The 20,809-nt window shown below is 39.3% G+C and overlaps 1 protein-coding gene across 1 annotated transcript in view; it reads left to right on the top strand.

Annotated features, from left to right (window-relative positions):
• SGCD (sarcoglycan delta) overlaps positions 1 to 20,809 on the top strand; it is a 345,043-nt gene that overhangs the window by 247,968 nt on the left and 76,266 nt on the right. Inside the window, exon 5 of the mRNA XM_069484321.1 lies at positions 7,887 to 7,959. Within this exon, the coding sequence (XP_069340422.1) occupies positions 7,887 to 7,959 (73 nt within the window). The remainder of the gene's footprint in view (positions 1 to 7,886; positions 7,960 to 20,809) is intronic.

Genomic DNA, 20,809 nt, shown 5'->3' with positions numbered 1-20,809 from the left:
ATCAAATATCAAAAATGCTGGATATCATTTGTGGAGTATACGGTTTCCATGGGCACAGCTGGCTTTGAGCATTAATCACTTGGCTTTGATCTTCCATTTCAGCTCTTCCCATGGCCTCTGTGATCATCCTTCTGTCTCCTTCCTGTCCATCCCGTCACTAGATCCCATTGGTTTCCCTCTTAAATATCTCCTCAACCCATTCACTCTTCTGCATCCTCACTGCCAATTCTCTAGTCCCACCATCTCTCCCCTGGCTTCTCCTTAGGTGCCCTTGACTTCCTCAAGTGTCTTTTCCGTGATGCAGTGTCTCAGGCAGTCTGAACTACTGTAACAGAACCCATAGACCGGGTGCCTTCAACAACAGAAATTTATTCCCCACGGTTCTGGAGGCTGGGAAGTCTGAGGTCAGGTGCCAGGTGGTGAGTTTTGGTGAGGGCCCCCATCCTGCCTTGCAGACAGCTGTCCTCTTACTGGGTCCTCACATGGTGGAGAGAGAAAGAGAACTCTAGTCCCTTTCTCTTCTTATGAGGACGCTAATCCCATCATGGGGAGTCTACCCTCAGGCCCTTACATAAACTTAATTATTTCCCAAAGGCCCAACCTCTTAGTACTGTCAAATTGGAGGCTAGGGTTTCAACATATGAATTTTGGGGGGAAACAAACATGCAATCCATAACGTGCAGCCACAGTGATCTTTGAAAAAATGTCAGTTTGATCAAGTCAGATCTGCTGCTTAAAACCTTCACTGTGGGCTCTAGGGTCTGCCCTCCCTGGGCCAAAGTCACTCCCCAGTCTCATCCCATGATGTCCTCCTATTGCTGAATATAGTCTTGCTGCACCAGTCTGCTTTATCTTCACTTGAATTGCTCAACTCTGAAGTCTTCGCATATTCTTCTCTACTGCTGCCTCCCCCTCTTGACTAGGTCAGTCCCAAGTATTTTTCAAATATCTCCAAGACTTCACTTCTTCAGGAAACTTATCTGATAGACCAGGTTATGACTTCCAGTTTTATACTTTCAAAGACATGTTGCTTTTCAAGTCTTCAGTACCTTTATTTGTCATTACCTTTATCTATACTACTATGTATTTTTATTTGTGAGATTATTTAATTAATAAATATTTAAACCAATCAGTGTACACTAGTGGAGTATACTACACTCTACCACACTGTGAACTCCATGCCTTTTTGCTTCACCACTAGAGCTTCCTGCTTGATAATACTTGTTAAATGAATTGAACTTTGGGTTTATCCGACATACCATGCTCTTCTCCTGGTCCAGAGAGTTTGTCCAACCAGTTATTTGGAAAATTTAAAAATAGCACAACTAGAAGAGACCTTGTAGCTCAAGTAATCCACCCATTCCACTTCATAACACAAATGAGGAAATAATGCTAGAGGAAAAATTGACAAAGCCCCTATAACGAGTATGCAAAACTAGAACTAAAAATCAGGTCTTTAATTTCCCATTGTTTACGTGTTTCAAGAAATGAAATCATTCTTTCTCCCATTCTTTTATCACTATTTTTAGAACTGACTTTCTTTCTCCATTTTATAATCTAATGTTGATGTAAAAATATATGCTTATCAAGAAAAATGTGTAGTAAAGATGTCATTCAGGTTATATCAGCCCAAGCAATGTGAGTTAGAAAACTTATAATGTTTTTACTTCAAACACCATTCATCAGATATTTTAACTTTGCCTTTTGAGACTGTTGAATATTTTGGCCCCACGGTTTAAACCTAAAGGTGATTTTTAGTTCATGTTCATTAATACAAAAGTGTCAATCATAATTATGCCAATATTAATGATGTTCATCAGGAAAGAATTTCCCAAAGCAAACTCAGTTAAGCTACTATAATTTCTTAATTTTCTAAACAGTCTACTTAAACCATTTCTGATTTTTTAAAAGATAATTTTTTTTTAATTATTACCTTTAAGAGATCAGTTCTTCTCTATGTACAACAAAGATATAATCATTATAAATTTTCTGTACCGAATTTCACTGATTATAGCTGCTGTCCTAGTAATTTTTCTGCTCAGTGTTTCTCCCAAGTCCAATTTTCCTGTGTCAGATTTTGTGAATCTAAATTTTTCTTTCAGTGTTTAGTCCACAGCTATTATTAACACGGATTGTGTTAGGCACATTTGTGTTTATTACTTTTCACAAAATTTAATTCTCCCACATTAGTTTTTGGAGTTGAAAGGAGTCACTAACAATTGTGTTTTTGTTTTTGTTTTTTCGGTTAGTTTCATCCACAATACATTTTGCTCTCTGCCATTCTGCCTCTTACAAGGGGCTTATTTTCTGGTGATTATTTCTACCAAGTAAATGAACTTCAAATTGGACAAAAGTCTGTTTACTTGTATTTGTTTTCTTCCTTAAACAAGGAGAAAATGTTTAGCAATTTCCTTTGCTATTCCAGGGTTATTTTGTTTTCTAGTAGGGAAAGGGTGTGACTAAAGACAGTTATCTGCTTAGATTAGATTGTAACCTCATGAAATTTTAGATTTAGGGAAAACCACTTTAGCTCTGATACTTATCTCATCCCTTATGTAACAACTGAGGAATTTGAAGGCCACACAGCTTATCTGATTTGCTTAAGATTACAGAGGTAGGACTAGATTTCGGGTCTCTTGACATCTGGGACACTTTGAGCTAAAAGCATGACCAAACTGAGCTCTGGACTTGAATATCCTTTGTAGAGAGGAGAAGTTGGCTTTTGGTTACTGTGACCGTGGAATGCATTTGAGATTTTTTTTTGGCAAGTTTAGCCTCTACCTGTGCTAGTGGGAAAAAGAGCCGGTAGACCTGATCTTTATGGTGATTCAAAACACTTTAGATGGATCCTGTCACATGCTTTATAAGTTCCTGATTGATTGCATGGAATTAAGTTATTGGGCAGAGAACCAGCTAATGGAAACACATTGATGAAATCATTTTTGAGAGACATTAAATGGAACTTAAAATAAAGCTGAAATGGCTTTATGGATTTTTCACTCAAACTGTTTATGAACATTTATTGCCAGTAAATTATATTGTGTCAAAAGAGAGAATCAGTAGGTATGGTTTTAATAGAAGCCTTTTTGAAATAATAAAATTGAGAATAATTTATTATCCAAGAATGGATAGAGGATGGGATGGGGGAATTCATCCTGGTGGATGGCTGTCCACTCTGGAGCTTCTGGGAAAGTGAAAAATAGTGTGAAAATCAGAACCCTGATAGGACTTGGAAAGAAATGGTCTTTTTGAGGAGTATTAATATCTCATCTCATTGTATATGTGAATTGTTTTTAGAAGAGGGGTAGTTGGGGATTTGGGAAGCATTACTTGAGGGTGTAAACATTGGTATTTTTTCATATTTCATAAAAAGATGAGCAAGTAGGGAGTGAATGAATCTGCTTAGGGAGATGGTTTAGAGTAGTGATGAAAGGCATCAGTTTCAGAGCTGAAACATTAGAGTTCAGATCCCAGCGAGCTGTGTGACCATAGGAAAATTTCCTGACTTCTCTGAGCCTCACAGATACTAAATCCCAACCTCCAGAATAGGGTTATTCTGGTGATCAAATGAAAAACTGGAATATTCAGTACGGTTTCTAGTTCATAGTAAATGCTTTAAAATGCTATTTTCTAAAGAGTCATAGATGATCTGGATAAGAGGAAGGACGAACAGAGGTCCTAAACATTTTATTAGTATGGATTGCTACGTGCCAGAGATTTCCTTCAATCTCCCAAGATCCCTAAGAGATAAAGGTGGTATTAACACCCCTTCCTTTCAGAGAAGGAAACTGAGCATCATAGAGGTTGAGCTTCAGGTCCAAAGTCAATCAGCCAGCGAGAGGCTTTGGTATCTTCCCTTACGAAGTCCCATCAATGAGTCTGTCCTCCCCGTGTGGAATATATGGGCCCCCTTGGCAAAGTCCAGTAAAAACAAAATTAAAGATTATTTGGTTGGATGGTGGGAGCCGAGGGAGCAGGGGTGTCCTGCCTTTCATGTCCATCCTGCGTTCAAAGCCTGTCAATCATCCACCCCTTCTACCTGTTGGAACCCACCCCTCTAGTTTTTCCTGGTTTGCCATTCGCTGGGCACCACATTGGCCTGACCTTGAGAAAACAAGGCACTGTGGCTAACATGGGCTCTAGGGTCAAAAACCTGATGTCACTGTCAGCACGAGCATTCACTGGTGATGGGACCCACATGTTTTTAGCCCCAGTCTTCTTCTCTATAGGAAAGCAGATTCCTTGGTCTGGGGAGGAGACTATAAGCCTTTTAATCTTATTCTACTTTAAATAAGTGTTTTTACATACCTCAAATGATACGCCTTTATTAGCATAACTGTTTTGTTATTTTAGTGGTAGAATTAAGATAATATGTTGGATTGTGATTTTGAACATTCGTTAAAAGTATAACGCACTGCATGAGGAGTTTCATAACAGTGATTTAGTACTCCCATAGAAGCAGCAGTGCCAACTGGAAATGAGATCAGTAGAGGCTTTAGGAACCTAAAGTCAATCTGGCTGTATTTCATATGTGACCTTGTCCCTGCCCAGACAGAGCTTAAAATCTAGTTGAACAGACAGGATAAATATCTGCAAGGTAAATAAAAATTCCGAATAGTATGTGCTCAGAGCCAAATGAGTGCTGTGGTCCGTTTACAACTACGTGTTGCGTGCCCGCTCTGTGCCAGGCACTGTGCCGAACAAGGAAGGGTCAACAGAGAACAAGACACGCTCCTCGCAAAGAGACTGCAAATGTGATCGCAGAGCAGGGAAAGCCGAGGACCTGAGCTCAGGTGTTCAGAGGAGACCGTGTTCTTTCCACACACATGCAGTGAGCACCCGTAATGTGCCGGGGAACTTTATTGTAAGTCTTTTCTTTCCTCTTGGAGTTGATTAGGAGGGTTGGCAGACACTGAGAGCCACCAGCTTCAAGAGACAGTAAGCCCTCACTTAACAGCATCAGTCTGTTCTTGGAAATGGCAACTGTAAACCAAATGAGATAATAATGAAGCCAACTTGACCATAAGCTTATTGACATAAACAAGAGTTATGCTCCTATGGCATATTTCTGGTCACAAAAGCATCACCAAACTTCCAAAGAAAGGCCCCAAGCACTTCTAATACTAAACATTGAAATAAATGTGAGCTATACATACGTTTAAGAAAGAGGAATAAGAACAAGTAAGATAATTGTTGACCCAATTTTTGGTGAATTGATGAATGACAGCAGTCGTGGTGGTGGTGGGTTCAGTTAAGCAATAAGTATTTGCAAATTGAAAATCATCAGGAACACCTCCTACCATGACGCAGTTCAAATGTAACAAATGACCGGCTCACTGGGAACCTGTGGAACGCATCGTTTATTGTCATGCAATTGTATGATTATCGTATACTTTACGAATTTTTATTTTACAATTATTTGTATTCATTCCTTCACTGGTTGTCCAAACTGCTTATTCCAGTTCAAGGTCACAGGTTTGGGAGCCCGTCCTGGCAGCCCCAGGGTACAAGATTGGAACCCTCCCCCAGGCCATCCTATCACAGGGTGCACTCACACACCCACCCAGGCTCACTCAGACTGGGACCATGTAGACACACCAATTCACCTAATGGGCACATCTTCAGGATGTGGGAGAAAAACCACAACGACATGGGGAGAATATGCGCACTCCACACAGACAGTGGCCTCGGGCCAGGCATCGATTGATTTTTTTTTTCTCATCAACGTTATAATGAAATGACACTGAACGAAACATTATCCGAGGACCTGCTGTAGTTCCTTCTCGAGCCTTGTACAGCCTGATGTAAGAAATAAAGCAACAGATGAGTTTTCATCATTGTATCTGACAAATGAAGAAACAGGCTGAGCAGGAAGTTTGGATGGGATAAAGAAACTGGCCCAGGCATTTCAGACTCATTTTACATGAGAAACTGTCATTCCTCATTTTTGGATAATTTGTATCCTACTGTGTGCACATATTTTGCATAGTCAAAAGTTGTGAAATAGGTGGTATTCTTGAGCTCCAAAGGCCTTATAAAATGATGGTAGCAGGGGGCATGACAAATGGGTAAAACATTAAGCTTCACAGTGTCAAAACAGCAGTTCAAATAGTAAAAATTGTCCATGGGCAGTACTAATTGCAATATGGGTAAGTCAGGCAATTAAGGCTGATTTGAATAGAGGTAATGGTCTTTCTAGTGTAGTTTTCATAGAATTCTTGACAGAAGAAGGGCAATATGAGCTGGAACTAAAGAGTTTATATAGTGTAAATAAACAGAAATGACTGTCCTTGCCTTATTGAGATACATACATAGTCAGGTATCACATAACAATGTTTCAGTCAATGACAAGCCACATGTATGATGGTGGTCCCATAAGAGTATAAAGAAGCAAAAAAATTTCTGTTGCTTAGTGAACACTGTAGCTATTGTAATGCTGTAGCACAATGTATTACCTTTTCTATGTTTAGATACACAAATAACCATTGTTGTTATAGTTGCCTACAGTATTCAGTACAATAACATACTGTACAAGTTTGTAGCCTAGGAGCAATAGGCTATGCTATATAGCCTAAGTGTGCAGTAGGCTATATCATCTGGGTTTGTATAAGTATACTCTGATGTTTGCCTACTGCAACTGTCCGTTTTATGGGGTTGTTGCCAAGAAAAAAATGAGCTAGTACATATGAAATATACACGAAGGTTCCTAGCATATAGTAGCCACTCTAAATGTTTAAGAATAACATTGTTATTAATCAAGACATGCCTTTAATGATCACATATAATGTTAAATAGATGCATTATTTTCTGATTTTACCTGCAAGAGTCTATTACTCAAATCTAAAGATTAAATATTTCTATGTTGCTACAAAAGTGAAGAAACCAAATATTTTTCCTAGATTTATCATTATGTCAGGATAAGTCTAGATTTGGAATAATAGTGGTGAATGGAGGATTTCTAGACATTATAACAATACAGGAGGATTCTAGAAATTCACACATGAAAGCAAGATATTATTCTCCCCTCCTTACAGCATCAAAGACGTACACCAAATGTGTAAAAAGAAACATCTTCACTTCAAAGGATATTGCCTGAGCTAAGTTTAATTGATAAACTAATATCCAGTGCAATTGTCTGTGATAAACTGAGGCTTAAATGATTTGAAAACACTCTGGGAGCAGACAAATCAGATAATCACTATCTTTATGGCTGGAAAGGTTCAGCTGGTGTTGACAAGTTGTAAAGATAAAAGCTTGTTGCACAGTTAAGAGCTAGATGTCTAGATTGGGTTAAGGATCAATGTTAATACTCAATGTGTAAAAGCACCAAACTTCGAATGATCTTTCATAGTGTTCTGTTTTGCTTAGCTTTTCAAGATAATAGTGTAGGACTTTATTTACAGAAAAACTTGTGCTTGTCATCAGGTGAATACCTTCCTGTGTTCTCTACCATCTACCCCACTGCTTAAATGTCATAGGTGTTGTGTGATTTGTGTCCTGTGTTGCAATAAAAGGGCTTCAGCTGCTGGTTTTCAAACATTTCCAGTTAGGTGACTATTAATAGTTTATGAGAGACTAGAGTTAGACCTTACCATTTCTAGGCACTTTTTTCTTTCTGAAGACAAGATGGAATTTGCCTCATGGCCTCCCTCTGATCTTATCAAGGACAATTTCAAAAGAAGTTCCTTGTTTTTTCAAAGGCTGTTTGCGTGAGTTGATTCAGTGCTCTGCTATCATGGAGCCCTAAAGCCAGTGGAAAAAATATGTGGGTATTGGGTGGTGTGAGGGGTTTGCTGCATTTAGCTCCAATCAGTGTACTAATTGTGCCTCCAGGTGACTCCTGCAACATCTCCAACCTCTGTTTGCTTTTCTCTTTTTGTCTACAGGAGCGGAGGGCACAGTGTTCCCTAAATCTATAGAAACACCTAATGTCAGGGCAGACCCCTTCAAGGAACTAAGGTAAACTTCTGACTTTGGTTTGCATTGATTAGTGGCTCTTGCCTTTCTCTGTGCAACTGGCCAATGATTCGTTTTGAATAAATAATAACAGTGTCACAACATGAATACATACATTGGGAGAGTCTGGAGAGGACCAGAAGATAAGTTACAACCAAAAGAAATTTTTTTTTTTTTTTGAGAACTTAAGAAAATTGAGAGTCTGGGACAAGAAGTTGCGAGCTTTGTAACTGTGAGATTGAAAGTCATTCATTTGCAATGTTTGTTTCCTGCTGTATTTTGTGGTAGGTAACAAAAACCTATCCAGTTACAGAACTAGTTGATAATTTGTGCTGATAAGCCCAAAGAAAAGTGATACCTAAAAGATGCTGAAGACTAAATATAATACAGATGTTTTTCTATGTAACAAGCCCTTCATTACTTGAGGTGGTATGGTGCTAGAATTTCCTTCTGTGGACATTCCATGCACTGGTTTTAATCTTCAAATATTCATAAGTGTGCTGCGTTAGCAGAGGATGTCTCTGAGATGCTGTGTACTTACCACTGACAACTAGGGAAAACAACAAAGAACAACAGATAGATAAATACATAGGCAGGAAGGCAGACAGACAGAGATACAGCCTAAAAACCAGTCCAGCCACCAAATGGCCATCACCCAGCCTACAAAATGAAATATCTAAAAAATAGTATGTTGATATACATATAACTGCTACTTCTATTGCATAATTATAACTGTGAAGAAGTCCATGAATATTGACTTTCTTCATTTCTGGTAGTTCTTTTACCTAAAACCAGTCATAAACCACCAAATAACCATAAATGGCACTAACTGTTTCATAAGAGACATTAAAAATAGGCAAACGTATTTTCATTGTACAAGTCATATCTACTCTTTCATGATGCTGTCTCAAGATCTATGCTTTGCTAAAATAGCAAGAGCCATGTTGGTGTTTGTATTTCCCTTAACAGACAGATTGTCAGTAAGGGGAAAACATGTCACTTCATTACAAAGCCCATAGCATTTTTTGCAAGCCTGTGAGTCTTTGTGAATATAGGGAAATAAATTGGGCCAAAAGAAGAGGATCATTGGTGAGGAATGGGAACATTTTCATAGCAAAATCCCACTTACAGTGGGCTGTATTTTTTAAGATTACACACCCTAGCACAAGGTTTTACTTTTTACTGCCATAACTGTTTTCAGCAGAGCTTCTACATGCCAGAAATTACCTGACTTTCTGTCAACTAGATCCTTTGTTTCTCATAAGGTACTGGAGTTAGGAATCTTTTTAGCAAATGCATTCGAGGAAACTTGCATTTTTAGGACTCTCTGAGAAAGAGCTATTCCCTGAAAGGGCGGTGAACCCTCATGTCTGTGATGTAAGAGCTCTTTCGAGACAAGCTAATGGGTGGCCTGGTTCCCTTTCTTTTCACAGCCTTCCGTAGGAGCAGGTTTCTTACAGAAGTAGTCAGTAATTAGTGCTGATCAGCCTTAAGAAAAGTGCTGTCTAAAAGAATCTGAACTCTAAGTACAATACAGATTTTTTTCCCCCTAAGGAACAAGCTTTCCATTACCTAAAAGACTTGGGAAATATAGGAGGAAAGGATTTAAGCTAACATGGCTTCAAGTAGTAAAATAAAGCTTCTGTAGCTAAAAGCAAACCCAACCCAACCCAACCCAAGCACATGGAAAGACAGCTCTCCATGCATTATCCCACATTCGTGTCCTAAAAACATAGAACAGAGTATTTGCTCATATAATGCTACTGACATAATTATAGTGCCTGTATACAACCTGTGAGAAACCTTGAAACTTGCTTAAAAATATTAAACCACCAAAATTTACAAGTAAACCTCCTAAGTCTACTGCAATAAAAATAAAGATTTGGGGGAGTTGCTTCACTTCTCTTGCTTATTTTAAAGTTATAAGTAAGTATATTCCACAGAGGCTAAAAATAAAACTTGCTTACAGGAAGTATAAAAATATTTTCTTATGTAATTCTAAAACTGTTCTTTTGTTTGCACCTGTTGTTAAAATCATGATAGCCTGGATGGAGTCAGGGACCTAGAGTTCATAATTTAGCCTCTTCATCCTTTTGAAATTGTTTTTTAATGGTAGTTTGTAGGAGAGTCTCTGACCAATTGAAAAGATAACCAATTGTGGTTGATACATTAGCCCAGAACAGCATGTCTGTGAATGTTGCACATTTGTCATTTAATGGTGTCACGTTTTACTCTATGCTATTGATTGGTATTGACCTTGGAATGGTGACTAAATAATTAATGAACTTGGTGACTGACTCTTCTGGCCTCTGACTTTAGCATTAGATCAGTCTTACTGGGCCACGTTCACGCTGGTATGTCTTCGAGACTTCAGAGCAAAGTATAGGAAGTAATTTAAGTGCGGTCCCTGGCCTTATATCAGCAGGTGGAGTGAAGGTGGCCCACTCCTCAGGGGAGGGAAAGAGCACTGTGCTGGGAGTCAGGTACCTACTGCAAACCCACTGTGGGGTCCGAGAGAAACTTCCCCTTCACCCTGAAGGGTCTCTGAAAATCAACTAACAGGAAGATTAGTAGGAGAAAAGGCATACAAATTGTATTTTCTCATGCATAGCACCAGGGAATCATAGGAAAATGATTACCCTGTACCCAATGGGGTACAGATGCTTATATGTCATTCTTTATAGGGGAGGGGAGATGGGGGAAATGTAGCAATTTCAGGGATACTGAATGATTTTTAGGGGAGAATGAATGCACTTGGAGAACATACAATGGCCTGGACAAAGTCTGCTGGGCCCACAGAGCAGACAATGGTTTGTGATAAAAGTCTGTCTAGGTGTGTTGATGGACTTCAGTTTTTCTTTCTGCGATATGAGTTCAGTTAATGAAAACTCAGGGAAGGGACCAGAGTTAATTGTTCTCTTCTTTGGCGACGGGACTGCAGCCAGATAAGGGGACTTCAGAGAACAGCTTCCCTCTCCTGGTCTCTAGGGGCCTTTAATGTAAAATAATGAGCCTACCAGGGTGCCATTTTTGGGGTGTCAGTTTCTGAGCCCCAATATCATCATAGGATCTTGTGCTAATTGTGGAGCATTGCTGTCTTTAAAAAGCCAGGTCATTTCTAGCTCCAAAAGCTAATCCCTTAATTTTAACTTTTTACTTTTAAATAATTTTAAAATCTAAAGGAGAATTGTAAAATTTATATGGATTATTCCCATATACATTTTACTCAGTTTTCTCCAAAGTTAACATCTTACATATCAGTGGTACAGTTACCACAACTAAGAAATTAACATTGTAATCCTATAATACTTTATGTAAAATTTAAAGGGATGAAATCACCTGAATGTCTTTTAGATTAAAAAATGTAAAAAGGAGTGTAGCAAAAAAGCTATTTGTTGAGACGTGAATTAATAGATTTTTAAAACTCTCACTGCAGTTAAGTTGGAATGTTTTAATAAGGATTTTTGTTTTTTCTTTAATGTACTCTACCCAGATTTTCTTTGTCCTACTTGTTACTAATGGGAAAGAAATTGAGTGAAAAGACCACAGCTTATTTATGCATAGACTGTCTTTTAAAATAAACAAGCAAAAGCTTAAATATATATATCCCTCACTTACCCAAACAATCAAATGTCAGAAAATAGTATCTTTTAAAAACCTTTTCTACTGGAGTAATTGTTGTGTCCTCAAACCTCTATCTTGACTGCTAGAGGGTTTTTTCTCTCTTGCTTTTTGTGTCTGCTCCTTTGTTAATGAAAACCAGATTTGAGGCCTCTGGCATTTCTTTCTGGAATATATGGGTTAAAGGAGAGATAGCTTCGCTTTGCTACAGTTTTGGTTTGCTGCCTTTCTTTTCAGAGTTACTATAGTTACTGTTCTTGTAGTTTTTGCTTAACATGTTTGTAAATAAATCCAGTGTTGAGCTCAAATTCACAGAAAGGGTTGCTTCTCTTCAGACAAATAGTGAGTGTTACAAAGGACTATGCCAGGCATCCATCTCAGGCAATGTTTACTGACTTTACCCCTGCAGGGTAATTCTACAGTAATGACATGTTCTTCTGGATTCCAGATATACTTAAAAATATACCAGGGACTGTACCTGCCCCTTGAAATAAGAAAAACTAACATTGAATTGAAATTGGATTTTAATAAATTCACAATCTTAAAATGTGAATATATTAAATGTTCACTTGTTCACTGTTTTCTTTTTCCTCCTGAAGTCTATATAAAGGGAAATGGAAAAATCACTGATCTCAGGCTGTTCATGATCTGAAACAGGAAATAGGCTATTCAGTTTTGCATATGTATTTTCTACAAGAACAGACCCTTCCTTTGAATGCCTACCTTGCTCTAAAGATTCCTTTTAACTGTGAAGTTCCCTGTAGGATTCTGATGTTACAAGAACAGGAAGTAGACTATGAAATGTTATTTCTCAGACACATGCCATGGCAAATGTGAAAAAAGAAAGAAGTTTATGTAGACTCTACCCTTGCTCATATAATGAACTTTGGTTCCCTAAATATCTCCCAAAGCTTGGTAGGAACCATAAAAAAAAAAACAAGAAACCTAAAGGTCTTTATAAAACAATTCTTCACATCCTCACTCAGCTAATATGCTGATGTGCTCTTACTTTACATACATTTATAACAAGGATGGTGACCTGATTATCCAGTTCCTTGAAGGTCAAGAACTGTCTACCAAGCATTGTTGCATGCCTATTATGAGTTAAGACATGTGATAAACACTTGGAATGCAGAGATAAATAAAACGAGAGCTCAAATAATTTATAGTTAAGGAGAATACAATAAAAAGGTAACCCCCAAATACCATGCAGTGTGATAGTTGCTAGTATGGAGATACGAACCAAGCCAAAGAAAACACAGAGAATGACAAAAATCTACCTAGAAAAGTTAGGTAAGGCTGCCCAAAGAAAACGACATTTTGATTGAATGAAGAGAGAAAAAGTAAAAACCAGTAAATAGGTCTTAGAATTCAAAAGGAATGGTTCTCTGGGGCCATTTAGTTTAGGGCAAATAGCCTGACATATTTCTGTAACTCCCAAAAAACATTACTGGGTATTTACGTAAATGGGGATTTGTAACATAATTTTCCTTACGACAAGTTTGTTCTTTTATAAATTGTGCGGAGGCAATTTTAGGTATGGTTTCAAAAGACCTTAAGGATTGTTATAAGTTTCAAAAATTAGTGCATCACATAATTTAGGAGTGAAAAATTCACTAACCTCAAACCTATTCTAAAGCTCAAAATAAAGAAAGCATTACTTTGTTACTGTTTATTTTTATCCACAATATTACCAGGGTTTTAGTAACGAAGCAGAAAGATTCTAAGAGACATCTATTATTCCTAGTATGCATTCCAACATTCTGTAGGTTTTTTGTTTGTTTGTTTGTTTGTTTTAATGGAAAAGTAACTAAATCTGAACCCCTTTGGGAATGTGTGAGATTTAAAGTCTGTGTATATCACAGGGAAACAAGGATTAGACAAGGCTCGCACAAGTTGACAAAAATGAATTTATTTCTTTAATTTTATTTTAGAAAGTCCGTAGCCAAGTAAGTATTTATTGGCTCCCAGTGATTTATAAATGTAAGCTATCAAAACAGTCTGTCAGAGCCTGAGGGCTCAATTAATTAGAGGCTTGGTGAACACATGCCTCCCCCAAAAGTCACAATGCAAAAAATATTGGATAGACAGTCTGACTTTTAAAAACATATAGGTGGAGCATCCCAAATCCAAAAATCCAAAATCTGAACTGCCCACAAATCCAAAACTGTTTGAGTACTGACATAACGCTCAAAGGAAATACTCATAGGAGCATTTCAGATTTCAGATTTTCAGATTGGGATGTTCACTAGTAATGCACATATTCCAAAATCCAAAAAAAATACAAAATCCAAAACACTTCTGGTCCCACACATTTAAGATATGGATTATTCAACCTTTATAAATATATATATTGAAAGAGAGAGACAGACACACAAAGAGACAGAGATAGACACAGACACACACGTAGAGGATTGTGTATTGAGCTTCCTAGCTGTGGGTACATGGTATATGGGCAAGACTAGGGAAAGATAGAAGGCAACGGGGGGAATGAGGCAAGGACAGAGGGGGAAGCCCCGTGGAGAAAGGAAGAGGAAGTTGAAGGCCCGTCTCTTCTGTTTTCTGGTGAAGTATGGGAAGGAGATAGGAAATGTAGGAAAAGCAAGTGCTGAAATGTATGTCCCGTTGGCCTCTATCCTCTGAGTCATGGAGGGAAAAAGCCAATTAGATGAGTTTGAAGGAAGGTAAAAAGAAAAAAGGTCATTGCACATCTTCATTTGAGACTCCGGGAGGAGGCCAACATGCAGGGTGGTCCCACACCACCTGAACTCTCACGTGGCTAGAGAGGAAAACAAGGTGAGGGTCAGCATTCTGGAATCTCCTTCAATTCCTAGAAGAGGGGATGGTTTGTAAAAGGACCCATAGGGGGGCCTGTTGGGGAATGCAGATGGAGAGCTGATGGTGAAGGTTGGTAGGGCCCTAGGGAGACACCCTGCAGTAGGGCTGAAGGCTCCAAAGGAAGAGTCCAGCTTGTGGGTGGAGTAGGAGGCGTGCCCAAACCTCATGGCCTACTGACAGCATTCACTACAGACAGTGCGTGCTGAGTGGGCACAAGAGAACCAACCAGAATTCATCCACTGAGGGCCCCAGCATGAGGGCTAGCCAGATACCTGATGCCAATAGGAAGTACATTATCTCTTGGAATCTGAATTTGCTTTGTTCCTGTCACCAGGAGGTCACACAAACCCCTTCCCCTCTATTTTCATAGGAAATTCAAAAGACTATTTATCCTAAAAGACAAATTAAAGTTTTTGGATCATAGAGAGGTTGCCAGGATAAATTCAATTTAAATTTTCCCAAAAACTCAGGAGGATAAGAAGTTTGAGAGAAAAATTAAGAACAGTGAAGAAATGCCATTGGCTTTGCATGGATAAAGATGGTTTGTCACTTGACCAGCTTTTGATACAGGGTATTATCCCAGTCACAAGGTATCTTATGTGACTTGGCCAAGCCTTAAAGGCCATGAGTCTTCCCCTCTGTGTCTTGTAGGAACCATGGATATGATCAAAGGAAAAAAAATGCTTTCAGAATCCATCATTAGACGCCACTTCTTTGCAGGGCTTAAACCAGCATCAGTTGGAACTATAGTCCACAACTGATGCTCTAAGCAGCCTCCCCAAAAGTGGTCCTGGATTTTTAACCTTTTAAACTCAACTAGGTATTGGGGGCAATGCCTTGAGAACCAAAACATTTCACAAGCCACTCTCAAAATCATCTAAACATTACTAGACTATCTATGAAAGCTAGAGCCATCCGTGATACACGTATGCAGGAAAGCACCGATTGTCCCTGTCTCGATCAGCCTATTTTCAACTGATTTGGAAGGGGCAATGTGACATCATTATCATTATCCCAGATGAGTGGCTTTTATTTAAACATTAAAATTACATAATTTAGATTAATTTTTTAATATAAAGGATTAAAATATGAAAAAAAAATTCAAAAAGAGAAAACTGTAATGGGAGAGTAATAAGATTGCACTTTTATCCATGTGGTCAGGACAGACATGACATCTTAAAAATAAGTGCTTACCCTCTCAGCCTTTTAGAGCAGAACAGCCCGAGTGTGTTTATTTTCCAGAATTCCTAAGTTGGGGCTGCCTTCTGCCTCAAAACAGAGCACTGGGCCCTTATTACTGTTTTTATCTTGATTAAAATGTCAACTGCCGTCATCTATTACATAAAGAATATGGGGTATGTCGTTCTGTTATTCTTCAGAAACACACAATTGCTTTTGTCTCTCCCTTTTTTCTCCTCTGTAGGATGGCCCTGCTGGGTGCATAAACAAAAAGTCTTGCTTAATTGTTTTATTCCAATTATAACCTTTTTAAAACAAAGAGTAATGGGAATTCAGAGAAACAAGCTGGCAAGAGTTTGCACCTGAAATAAGTTGAGAATAAAAAGTGAATTTTTAAAAAACATCAGCCATGGAGATCTTTTTCTTTCCTTGATCCAGAATTTTCCAGAATATAAGATCGAGAATATAAGATAAATGAGAGTAAGACAATCGGATCTGAGAGAGAGCTAGATAAGTTCGCCCGATTTGCCGACCATGGGCTATGTGCCACGCTGGGCCAGATGTCACTCCCTCCTTTGCTGTCCTTCAGTGGCTCCCACTGACTGGAACATGAAATTTCAAAACAAAAGCCCCCGCACACAAGCGTAACGTGACTGATCTGGTCATCTCCCATTACCCTTTCCCTCCCTCCGCCTTTTCTTACTTTTCTCTTTCTCCCTCTGTTCTCCCCCTCTCGATTTTGCATTCCTTCCCCTGAACCTTTCATTCTTGCTCTCCTATTTTAATTTCCAAAGTTCTATATTCTGTGGCAGTTCTCTTTTATAGCATCCTATATTAATTTTATAGATGTACTATCTTCTCTTTTCTTTTTGATTATATTATGTTAATACTTTCAAATTTCTTCTGTTCTCCACATTTTTTTTTTTGTTTTAAAGTCAGGTCTCTGGCTTTCTGATTGGAGCTTTATCAAATGGTTGGTGATTCATGGATGTATATTCATTTTTTTAATTTTAATTTTTTTAGAAATAGGGTCTCACTCTGTTGCCCAGGCTAGAGTGCAATAGCATCATCATAGTTCACTGCAACCTCAACTCTGGGGCTCAAGCCTCCCACCTCAGCCTCCTGAGTAGCTGGGACTAGAGGTACGCGCCACCTTGCCTGGCTAATTTTTCTATTTTTTTGTAGAGATGGGGTCTCATTAAGTTACTTAGGCTGATCTCGAACTCCTGGGCTAAGGAGATCCTTCCACCTTGGCCTTCCAAAATGCTGGGATTATAGGCGTGAGCCACCACGCCTGGCCTGTTTTTAAGAGTGGAGCACTACGAATTTGTTGGAAAGTTTGTGTGCATAAAGCGGACTCATTGGGTGGTGGGCTTGGAGGTAGGATGATGATCTGCTGGGATTTGAGGTGGAGGACCCCAAATGTCAGAATCTGTAGATACCTTCTTTGGGCTGGTTAGTTTCCTCAGACAGGAACCCTAATCCCTTGCTTGGGAGAAATCTCAGTGTGTTCACAGTGGATGAGGCCTGGGAAGGTTCACTCTTTGGTATGTAGGTTTTCACTTAATTCCCTGGTTTCCATCCATCTCTGCTACCCTCGGCTGTCCTGGCTTCGCAGAGCCCAGAGTTAAGCTCAAGTCTTCCACCGAGGATAGCCTGCCTGCCAGGGCGTGTACAGTGAAAAAACAGTCTCTAGGGCTGACAGTTTCCCACAAAGACCTGAGCAAGTCTTCCCAATCAGCCCCACCAGACACTCCCCACCGCCGAGGTGCCTGGTCGCTCTGATTCCTGAGCCTCGCCATGATTTTGCAGCTTGAATCAACTTGCAGCTTGGGCTTCACCAAACACACAGGCTCTCAGCTTCTAGTTTCCTGTCATCTGCTAATGAAGTTACTATTTGTTGTTTGCTTTCCAACTTCCTTTCTTCTGTTCTTACCTCTTCTATTTTTCCTCATCCTTGTGAGTTTGGACTTTTTTGGAGGTCCATTTATAGTCACTCTTTTAGCATTTCAGGAAGGAGCAGAGGTAGACAGGGGTTGTTCAGTTTACTGCTTACCTGGGAGTCCTCTCTCGTCTACCTGCAGGCTTCAGCCATCCTGCCCTTTCCTTGTTTGCTTTAGAATGCCTGAGAGCCTCCATGCTGCTAGTCCCTTTTCCTAAAACACTCTTTTCTACTCTCTTTCTGGATAATTCTATTTATTTTTCAACTCTCAGCTTAAACATTTCTTCCTAACCTAAGGAGATCTTTCTTGGCACAACCAAGGCTCATTATGGTTCTGCTATTACAAACACACACAGCATCCTGCCCTTCGGTTTCATTTTTGGATTCACTGACTGAGATGTCTTCCACCTTTGCCACTGTCCTCGAGGGATCTTGGGTTAGATGAGTCATTACAAATCCATTTCCCCAAACGTGTGTGCTCAGCCAGCGTAAAGATCGCTTCCAGTATTGTCTAAGCACTTATTTATCCCATGCCTTTCTTTTTCCTATCCATAATAAGTCATTTCCAAAAGAGAATAATCCATTCCTATTTCATTTATTGACAGCAGTTTCAAAACTTCACATTCCTTTTTTTGTCCATGGGCTGTGCGTTCGTCACGCTCCAGCAGGACTGTGCTTAGCTTGGAGCACCTTGCCTACAGTTCCTATTCATCTTCCCCGCCATGGCTGTCATGATTCACAGAGCAATGCCAAGTCCTCTTTTGCCTGGTTCTACCTTTTTATCACCGATTCCTATTCACAAAGGAAGATGAGTTTCCAGCTCTTTGGGATTTTTTTCACAAATACGACCTGACTCATTAATGATAATTCTCCTTGCCTGGCATTTGAGCTCAGACACACTCACTCCAGAATAACAAAGCACAGAGGAATTTGAATCCTTTGACAGTCCAAGTGCCATACCCCTAACCTGGAATAGAAAAATAGATGCTAATAAATTCAGGGTCTTAAAAATGTGAATTATAGTCATTTCACACTTCGTGGCAGCTTCATGCTGAAGAAATAGCTTAAAACTTAATTACAATGCTCGTCCCTTCTCTAAGGGCAGATGACATTCCTCAGCTAGGTTTTTGCAATGACATCTGAGGAACAGAGTTGAGAAGCTAATTAGTTATGCATGATGGAGAATATTGACTGTGTACTGATTAAAGGAAAGTCTTGACACCCCTCCTAATATGATGCATCTATTAGTGTATGGTTTTCCCTCTGGTTCTCATGGAAAGCTCTTTGGAAAATGATGAAAACACCATTCAGCCTTTGAATGCAGATTTATGTCAAAAATGTGTGTGATGAGTGGAATTGAGATGGAGAACAGAAGGCATTAGGCTTCGTCTGATTGTGTACCCCAGCAAATGATTGGGATGTGCTTTGGTGACCATTCATGAGACACATGACCATAATGGATTGGACATGCCCAGTCTCAGCACTTGGGAAGCTATTACAACACATTCAGTATTTCGGTGGCTCTTTCTAAAGCTGCATGTCAGGAGATGGTGATGAATGGACGAGTCTTTCCCCTGTTACACAATAATCTTATTGCAGCAACTAAGTTAAGTGAACAGGTAAAGGCACAAACCCTTCTCTTTATGCAAGGAATGATATTCTTACAAAAAAGAGAATTTTGCACTTTATTCTAATGACTTAGACTGGCTCAGGAGTGAGGGAGACAGAACCAAAAGTGAGACAACTTCATATAAGAAAGCAATTTCTAATGGTCAGAGTGGTCAATTACCTCCCTTAGAGTCATGAGTGTCCCATCGCTGACGGACCCCAGGCACGGGGGAGGGGACTGTCATAGCAGGACTATCACAGAGGTGTGTCAAGCATGAAAGGAGGGATGATTTCGTCTAAATGATGTTCAGGTCTGCTCTCACATGAAAATTCTAAGACTCGGTCTTCTCAGTGCTGCTCAACGATATGATTTAACCACGGACCTCTCATTAAGCTTAAATTCCTTGAAAAGCTCTATTCATTGAGTAGTTGAAGGACAGGATCTGTGACCAGCGTTGCTTCCTTTTTATTCCTTATACTATGGGTGTTTAGAGAACAACTCACATTCTTATAGTGGTTTGTAAATTTCAAAGCATTTGAACCTCAGAAACTTCCTATAGCCAGATGGGAGGCATTGACTTTCTTCTCATCATACAGATAGGAAACCGAGGGGTTACTATGAAACCACTCCTGTTTGGCATAATAAAAAGGTCGTACCCTTTGTCATAACTCAAGATTTCAAGGGGTTAATAAGGGAAGCAGAATCTGTGCACTGGTGGCTGCACAAGGTAAACATTAGGAGCAGAGATATGGCTTCAGACTGCCGGATCCTAGAGTCACCACCTCCTAGAGCATGACTCTGGGCAAGGGTTAAAAACCTCTTTCTGTCTCAGTTCACTCATTTGTGAAAAAGAGGCAAGAACAGCACCAACCTGAAAAGGATCTTTTTGAGAATGAAATAACTTGATGTATATGAACTACTTCAAACATTACCTAGAACAAAAATGTTAATTTCAGGGGCTTTGTTATGGAAGCAACAGAATGTAACTTATTCTCGAGAATGGCCAAGGAGTTAGTCCCAGTGATTGTGTAATTTGCCTCTATATGCCTTATCCATAATGCTCAGCGAGAAGTTAATAGCCTATTCTGTACAACTCAAGATAATCCACTCGACAATAAAACAAGTGTGAGCCGATTCATTTGCCAGGTTGATCCCCAAATTAAAAGTGAACTACAACCCTGCTTTTGGAGTGTTCTTAGAGCAAAGGTATTTGCCACTGTATGAAGGCATGAGAGAGCCCAGTCTTCCTAAGGAGAGGTAAACCGAGAAACATAAGCCCTACATAGACAGGGTGAAGTGGTGTGCATTGTGGTTATGAATGAAAGAGCTTTCGAACTCTTTTTTTAAATTTAACTGTACTATGATGAAGAATGGAGGTGGCAGCATTGCCTTAAAATAGGGAAAAAAGGCATTTAAGTATCAAATGTTTTAAAATCTACTAACTATAACACTATCGTGGCAAAAATACCCTCCTTGCTGACTCCTTCAGCCATTTGTGGAGGACTGGACCAGGCAGAAAATCCCAGAAACAAGATGCCTTGGCTGGTTATGTTTTCTCCCCATCATTAACTGCTGCCAGGAATCAATAGCTCTCTCCTAACTATAGCAGGAAAATGAAATTACATTAAACTCTAATGAGATTTTGTTTTAATTTTTCAAATTGA

This window comes from Eulemur rufifrons, chromosome 10, assembly GCF_041146395.1.
Source record: "Eulemur rufifrons isolate Redbay chromosome 10, OSU_ERuf_1, whole genome shotgun sequence".
Lineage (NCBI taxonomy): Eukaryota > Metazoa > Chordata > Mammalia > Primates > Lemuridae > Eulemur > Eulemur rufifrons.
The sequence above is the reverse complement of the archived record's forward strand: the minus strand, read 5'-3'. Positions and strand labels throughout refer to the sequence as shown.